The 8,568-nt window shown below is 51.9% G+C and overlaps 1 protein-coding gene across 1 annotated transcript in view; it reads left to right on the forward strand.

The window, feature by feature from the left end:
• The window catches only part of STPG1 (sperm tail PG-rich repeat containing 1), a 67,680-nt gene that overhangs the window by 47,303 nt on the left and 11,809 nt on the right, over positions 1–8,568 (forward strand). Inside the window, exons 6-7 of the mRNA XM_030887993.2 lie at positions 1,492–1,600; positions 5,676–5,841. Coding sequence (XP_030743853.1) covers positions 1,492–1,600; positions 5,676–5,841 — 275 coding nt within the window. The remainder of the gene's footprint in view (positions 1–1,491; positions 1,601–5,675; positions 5,842–8,568) is intronic.

Raw genomic sequence — 8,568 nt, forward strand, 5'->3', positions numbered from 1 at the left:
GTCCCAGCCCTTGGTGACCCATGCTGCTTGCCGAGAAATGGGGTAATCCTGTTAGCCACACTGTGCAGTGAGGGCTGCTTAGCCTCTTTCCCTTTGCTGACCCAGAGCCCCCACGTCTCCGTTTGAATCCTTTCCCTTGGCACCGTGTTATTATCTCCTCTGGGCAACCTGGCTCCTCTCCCTGGGTCCAGTAATTAGCCCTCTCCATCTGATCTTTTTGTCTGTCCTTCTCTGCATGCAGTCTGCAGTCAGGACCCTGGGAAACTCTGCATCCCCGCCTTTGTAAACACCAAATCAAAAAGCCATCTGCATTTCTTGAGAAGCTTTTTTTACAAAGGAATATCACAGAAAATCAAACCATCCTGGCCTAGGCACATAGTTTCACTCGTTCAGCAAATATTCCCAGTGAGATCGCGGGTCTAGTTTTTATGGCCTCTGTTATCTACTGCCTGAAAGTTGGCATCTAAAATATTTATGATTCATGTGCACTGTACGAATGATCTCTGGGCTCTTCTTTCTGCCATTCATTCCAGGTTTCTGAGCACATTACACACAGCCACCCCAATGTATCTATCGTGCGTGGACTCATCAAAATTCTTTATTTCTGGTTAGTCTGGAAAAGTCGAGACAGGGAGGGAGTGCCTACAAATCTGATCATCATCTCAGATCATACGATTCTCTCTGTGCCCGAGTCCTGCCTACAGAGTACAGAGCAGGCCTATTCGAACAGTAAGGAATGCACCTTAGGGATCAGGGTGGGAGCAGGCAGCACAAAGTGCCCTAAAAAGATCGACCATTGCACTTGTCAGTGAGTAGATTCCACCCCTTGGGGACCCCGCATGCGCCGTGCGGGGCTGCTGCACTGCCGTTTCCACGGCTTTGAACTCTGGGAGCATTGGGCCGGGCCTGCCTTGGGATGCACCTCCGGGTGGGGTCAAGCCAACAAGCTTTTGGCTAGTAGTTAAGTGCAAACCCACTACTCCTCTTGGGAGTCTGGGGGATGGGTTGGGGGGAGGGGTGGGGAGGCAGGGGGAGGAATAAGAAGAAGAACAGATGCGAATTAGGACGTATAGCATGACATACTCCCCTTCGTCATTCCCCTCGACTGTTCCCCTAGCCCCAGCACTCTCTGCCGCGAATAGAGGAGGGCTTCTCTGACTTGTCTTGCAGATGAGAAAACTCGAAGCCAGAGAGGTTAAACAACTCACACAGGGCACACAGCCCGTGTTTGGCAGCTCAAGCCTAGAAGCTGGGTCCCCAGGCTGTCTCCCACCGTCCCCCCCCCCCCCCCTCCCCACATCATGTCAGGTCAACAGACATTGACTGGCGATGACAGACCCCGAGAGCATTCAAGCTGGGGTGGTGATCTTTTCAGCTTGTGTCAGTTCATTTTGTGGGGACAGGTTAAAATCGGTGTCACCCCCTCTCCCCCCGATTTGCCACAAAGAAGGGGCCAGCATGAAGGACAGGGTGGGCATTCTTTCCCTCCAGGCCGCTGTCTCTTCCTGCATGGAGAAGAACAACGTCTGTGCCCGAGCAGGGTTCATGTCCAAAACCCCAAGATGCGTGTTCACGCCCAGTGAAATGGGGCCTGCTCCAGGTAAGCAGCTGTGCTGGCCTCCTGCCTCGGCCTGCAGAGCTCATGGGGCGTGTGATTGGTAGGGCACCCGTCCCTTCTTAGGGAGTCTCTTTTGAGCCACGCTTTCGGGGAGCAGGTAGTGGAGGCCGGCTTTGAATAAAGAGAAGCGGTGTGAGGAGAAGACCAGCGCTCCTCGTTCAGGGCAGGCTCTGGAGATGGCCCCCACAGCAGTCTGTTGGCTTCCTCTGTCCACGGGGCACACCTGCTCTGGGCTTCTCCCCTCAGCTATGTGCAAACCCACACAGCTATGTGCAGACCCTTTGCAGGCTCCCCGGGGTAGAGAGGGAGAGCGTGGGGGGAGGAAGCCATGCAGCCAGACTGGGTGAGGCTTGGCTGCAGTTTCCCTGGGCTCCTACGTCTACAGCGACGTTATCACCTAGTCATAACATGCGGGTGCTCCCTCCATTTCCTGAGCTCAGTATCTTCCAGGCAGTCCGCACACTTCAGACTCAGCCCTGCTTTTCCGATGAGGACACTGAGGCACAGAGTCGAAACAACTTGCCCGCCATCACACAGCTAGTCACCAGCAGGCCTGAGCCCTGCCTGAGGTGTCTCACCAAAGAGCTTGCCACCCCCCACCCCCCCCATCATTGCATTGAGCCTTTGGAGCCCCCAGGTCTCAGGAGTACACAGGAGCTGGCCTGCAGGGCTTTCTCCCACTGGGCACACCCACAGGCAACCTCCTCGAGCCCCTACTGCCCCTGCCAGTCTGGGTGAAGTGTTTCTAGGGAGGTCTAGCTTGGCAGCAGCCTACCACCCGGAACACTTGCTGTGTCAAAAAAACAGAAGACCCTGGACAGCTGGTCCCAGCCCTTGGTGACCCATGCTGCTTGCCGAGTAGAACTGATCCGTGGGGTTTTCCAGTGGGGGAGAGTGTTTATGTGTGCCACCCGTAGAATCCCACTTCTTACCCTTCGGAAGTGGGTCACTGGCGACACTGTGGGCTAGCTACGGTTGCTAACTGCAGGCTGGCTGTTCAAACCTACCAGCTGCTCTGAGGCTGCCTGCTCTTGTAAAGGTTCACGGTCTCTGAACCCCTATATAGGATGGCTACGAGTCAGAATTGACTCCACGCAGCGGCTCCTGAGCAGAGGTGCGGAGCAACGGGTGGGCTTGCTCCAGCAGTCTCCCTCTTGGAGGGCATGTGGATTAATTGAAGCACACACCAGATTCCTGCAAATCCAGATTAAGCCTGGGAAGATCAATCTGAAATTGAATAACAAAACCAACCCTAATTAGCAAGCTCAGCCCCCTCAAAGCTCCTCTGTCTTGCATCACCCACTGGGCAGCCCCCCTCCCCCCTTGTTTGTTTATACAGGAGACAGCTTGGATCCCTGGGCTTGGCCAAGCCCCCTTCAGGGAATCTTGCTGAAGGGCAGGAGTGAGGGAGTCGGGGGGTGGGGGGGTTTTACAGCTGGCCACGCATGCCCACTCCCACCTGGGTGGGGCCCTGGTCCCCTTGTAACAAAGAGCAGGAGGGGAGAGGTGGAGCCTCACATCTGTTAAGCCCCTACTGTGTGCTAGGGAAGGCACCCTGGTAGCTTAGTGGGTTGAACGTGGGCTTCCAACCTCAAGGGCAGCAGCTTAGACCCACGAATCCCCCCTCAGAGAACAGAGGAAGCTGTCAGCTCCCATAAAGGTACCGTTCTCTCTGTGTGTGCACGTGCGCTCTGGGGACTTTATTTTCTTCAGCTATGTGTGCCTACACCGAACGCTCTCAAAATCCCATGGGCCTTCGGCCTGGCACGCAGTTACGCACTCAGAAATGTGAGGTGTTGTGATGAGTTTGATCCCATTTTACAGATGAGACAATTGATACCCAAGAGGCAATGAGTAGTCCCAGGACCTACGATAGGCTGGGAGTCGTGGCCCAGGAGCCTGCTGCTCTTTAGAGGCAGGCTCTCACCTGACCGCTCCTGTCCACAGTCTGGCGAAGAGTGTCCGGTGGAGCCACCGTCTGCATCCCGGCATCTCCGGGGCTGTGCTGTGGCCGGCCCTCTGCCACCGCCACCGCCCCCCTCAACCTGTATTCCTGAAACACAAACCTCACCTTACGAGTGCCCCCTTTATTTTCCCTCCAAAAAAGAGGATTGGAACATGAGGTGGGGGTGGGAATGCCTAGGGTGAATTGTCTGTTGAAACACGGGGTGCAAATCGCACCGCCAAGGTGAGCCTGATGCTGGAAACCATGCCCTGCAGGGAGCCTGGCCAGGCTTTCTCAGGTCAGGGACAGGACGGGCTTTTCCCCGTCGCCTGCTTTCAGTATTGTCCAAATTTTATCCTCTAAGGGCTGCCTTAACCTTAAAAGAAGGGGGAAGTTGGCATGTTCCATTTAGCGAAGGCAATGTGTGTAGCGAGGTCTTTTGACGGGATGAGAAAAGAAGGGAAAAGCCTCTGGCCCGCCGCCATTGAAAGCGCCGCCGCTTCCGGTGTCTGGCTCTCCTAGCCCCTTTCTGTCCGTCTGCCTCACAGACGATGAGAGCAAGGAACACATGGTTACAAAACCGTAGAATCCTCTGAGAAAGGAAAACGACAAGACGCGAAGCTGCTGTTTTCGGCTCCCCTCCGTCCTGGTCCACACAGTGCTGGTGGCAGGGCTTCCTCCCTCCCTCCCTCCCTCCCTGAAGCATCCTCGCTCTTCCATTGACACCACGTCCAGATGGCACGCTGGCACCCTCAGGGGACTCAAACCATGTTCCCTTTCGATGTTCTCTGAGCTTAGGGGACAAAACAATCACCTAAAGGGGCAGGATGAGAGCTATGGGTAAGGATTCCCAACACAATTCTTGTAGGACGGCCCTGGCCACCTCAAAGACTGAGCAGGTGCATTGTGGTGGAGGGCGGGGTGTTCCCTGGTACAACTTTTATAGCCTTTTTTTCACCAATGTAGTTTTCAATAATGAAAAAAAAAATCTTCCTAATAAACCTCCATTATCATCCTGTGTCCTTTGAGGAACTCTATCAAGACCCCTTTGGAGCACCCCAGCCCCCCCCGCCCCCCAAAAAACCAACTAAACAACAAAGAATGACCTTAGACTTCTGAGCTGACCTCCCTGCCTTAATCGAACTGGCTCCCCAGCCCCCCTTCGAAGGCACTGATTTACATGGACCCCCCTTTTTTAAGGTGCCCTAACAAGACAGAGGCAAGCGTCTTAGGGAGAAACCCTGTTTGCAGCCGGGTCCTGGCAGGCAGGGACATGAGCGCGTGTTGGGTCTGGAATAAACCAGTGTGTGAACTGGGACCCGGCGCCCTGGCTTTTACTTTGTTACTTGTGTTGGAGCTGCGGCTTGTGGCTCCTCTTCGTGGGGACAGCTTCCTGTTCTGCTCCACTCTGCACGTCTCCGTGGAGAGAAGACAGCGGAGTGACTTTTGCTTAGTGCTGCCAACTCGCCCTCCCGCCCCCTGCCCCCACTTACAGGGCTCCCACAGTTTAGGGGTGAAACTGTTCTTCAGCCCGGCTCCTTGGTGCTCTGTGCGTGTGCAGCCACTTTAGTTCGATTCTGCCACCATCTCCTGAGACGGGGCCTTGCGGCGTGGTGGGGGAACACGCAAGCAAGGGCTCAGGGGACAGGCAGCCCTGCTCCACAGAGCAGAGCCGGTGCTCAGTAAGCACATGCGGGTTATATCCCATTGATTGAGCACGTACTTAACATCCCATTCGATGGTCACAATAACAATGTCATTCTGAGAACTGTTATCCACATTGTGAGAGGAGGAAGCTGGGCAAGGGCCAGCGATGTTGAAGTGTTATTTAGCATCTCTGAGTCTCCATCTCTTTGTGTGCAGAATGGAGATGCTAATACCCATTCTGGTGGGCTGCTAGGCGGTTTAATGAGCCTGTATGTGGTGCACGAGGCTTGTGTCTTCTTAGACATTGTCTAAGGCATTGTCTGTAGTTCCAGCAGCCTTCCGTCTGACTGTCTTGGAACAATGCTGGCTCAGTATCTTTCTGAAGCATGTTCTCAGGGATGAGGTTCTGCTTTTTATTTATAGGACTCGCGCCTGATTCTATCCTAACGTTTCTTTCTGCTTTAGGGCATTATAACATCAACGAAGCCCTCGTGAGGCAGTCGCCAAAGGTAATGATGTCTAGTTTTAAGTCAAAAACTGACCGTGGACTCAAGCTGAGGTCAGCAGGCCCAGGACCTGGTTCCTACAACCCAAACGACCGCATCAAAGTTCCGAAAAAGACGCTGATCCCGTGAGTCCCGATCCTTCTGGTCTTTCTTCTGAAAGGTGGTTCTGAGGAAGGGTCCCAGCAGGAGCAGCAAAGTGGCGTGGGGGCAGTCACCACACGGCCACTCTCCCGGGGCCCTTGTGGACGTTGAGCGCCAGAATCATTGCGCATCCGCGGTGTGCCATAAACCCGAACTCTTATTTATCACAACAACTCCTCTGTGGTTTAGTCTCACTTGCTGGTAGATCGAGCGGGGCTTGACTGAGGCAGGGAGATTGAGGAGAATAGGGCTCAGGACTGTCTTGACTCTCTCCCCATCCCTCATAATGCTGTATTGTCCTGGCACGAAAGTATTATATTTTTATAAAACAAAATGGTCACTGGCGGCAGGGCACACAGAAACAGGGGAAGTCTCATAATTTCTGTACAGAAAGAGGTTAAACGCCTACACTTTGGAGTTGGTCAGATTTGAACTTATCTCTGCTGCTTTCCTGCTGCATGATTGTGGGCAGCGTACTAAACTCTCTGAGCCTCTGTACCTTCATCTGTCTAGTGGAACTAATACAGGCCTCATAGAATTACTTTCCGATCTAAAAATATATTTCTGACATGTATCCACAGCCTTCCAGTCAGTTCTGACTCACAGCGATCCTGTAGAACCAAGTAGATTGCTCCTTAGGCTGTTTGAGGAGCAGACAGCCTAATCTTTCTCCCTTGAGACACCTAGTGAGTTTGAACTACTGACCTTAAAGTTAGCAGCCCAACTCTTAAGCCACTGTGCTACTAGAACTCCTTCTATCTGGCACGTAGCAGATGCACACAGCGATTTAACATTAGAACAAATTTAAAAAGTGGAGACAGGAATTTGTAATAGCATTTTTTCATAGCTCTTACATTTGACGGTGCTGTCCCGAAAACAGCGATCTGGTTGGGAAGGAGGCTGGCCAGCATGCTTCTCAGGAGCAGACACGATGAGACCATGTCTCACTTGCTTTGGCGTGTCAGGAGAGGGGGTGCCTGGGAAAGGACGTCACGCTTGGTCACGTCGAAGGGCAGTGAAAAAGAGGAAGCCCCTCTACGAGACAGATGGACACCGTGGCCGCAGCAGTGGGCTCAGATGTACAACCGTGAGGGTGCCACAGGACCGGGTGTCTCGCTCGGCTGTGCAGAGGGCTGCTATGTGTTGGACCAATGAAACAGCAGCAGCACCACCACATGTTTAATTTACTTTCATCGGAGATGCTCCTAACGCCTCGTGCTTACTTATTCCTCAAATGGCTAAGAAGGGAACCTTTGGGGACTTCTAGAATTAACTTCCTTCAAAGAAGCCTGAAATTAGAGACCCTCTCTAGATGTGACATAATGAGTCTCCACAGGTCAGACTACTGGTGGGATAGGATCAAGGACATCAGACCCGAAGAAAGAAAGAGGTCACTGAAAGGACAGGACAGAAGACCGATGTCAGAGGGACTGTGAGACTTGAGCCCAGAACGGCTAACGCGAGTGGAAAAGGAGAAAGCCCAGGAACTCCCGACTTCAGAAGGCGGCTGAAGAAGACACGGCGCTCGAATGACGTCTGCAGAGTCCTGCAGTCAGGAAACCCGAAGGGAACATGCTCGGCACAGCTGACAAAACTGAGGGATGTAAGCCCTGAGCTGCAATTCGAAGGGTTCTAGGGGTCATACATCAAATCCACCAAGAGGCATTAAAAGAAGATAGAGGAGCCCCTAAAAAAACGATTAAAAAGAAGAAGAAGAAACCCAGTCAGTGTGCCAAAAACATCAGTCTCCTCTCAACCATTCTGGGAGGTAGCATGTGGTCAAGACTTTATTGTATGACAAAACTATAATAATTCATGAATTATGAAGGGTTCATAAGGGAGGGGGAGGGGGAGGGAGGGGAAAACGAGCAACTGACATTAAGGGCTAAAGTAGAAAGCAAATGTTTTGAGAATGATGAGGGCAACAAATGTGCATATGTGCTTGACACGATGGATGGATGTATGGACTGTCATAAGAATTGTACGAGCCCCCAATAAAATAATTAAAAAAAAAAGAATTTATTGTACTGAAGGAAGAAGGGCAAGATTCACTGAAAGGCTTGCCAAAAAACAAGACATCGTGAGATGATGGAATACCAGTTGAGTTGTTTTAACAAACAATACAATACTGGAAGCACTGTCTATTCCAGGAAATTTGGAAGACAGCTCCCTGGCTAATCGAATGGAAGAGACCCATAGTTACGCTTACTTCAAAGAAGAGTAATAAAAAAAATAGAAATTATCTAACAATGTCATTAATTGCTGTTGTTAGTTGTCACCAAGTCGGTTCTGACCCATAGCAACCCTCTGCACAGCAGAAAGAAGTCTCAATAACATCACAAGCAAGTGTGCTGACGTGCATCAACCGTGAACTGCTGTACATTGAGTCATACGAGGCCATGACATTAGGGTTATCATTATTGGTGTCCGATGGCTCTTGGCTGAAAGCAGAGAGCACAGAAAGATGTTTACTGTGTTTTATCGACTACACAAAGGATGGATGTCACTGTGAAGAATGGGAATGCCAGGACCTTAGACGTGTTCATGAGGAACTATACAGAGCAGCAGGCAGTCTTTCATAAAAAAGATGGAGTTGACACAGTGTGGGAATTGCGCCCGATCGGACCCCACCACACGGAGGCAAAACACCAAGGGCGTGCAACAGAACAGCAAGGGGAGCAGAGCAAGGAAGTCCCAAGGGAATACCAAAA

This window comes from Echinops telfairi, unplaced genomic scaffold (genome assembly GCF_000313985.2).
Source record: "Echinops telfairi isolate 266 unplaced genomic scaffold, ASM31398v2 ScPeMD7_7457;HRSCAF=8495, whole genome shotgun sequence".
In the NCBI taxonomy this organism is placed as follows: domain Eukaryota; kingdom Metazoa; phylum Chordata; class Mammalia; order Afrosoricida; family Tenrecidae; genus Echinops; species Echinops telfairi.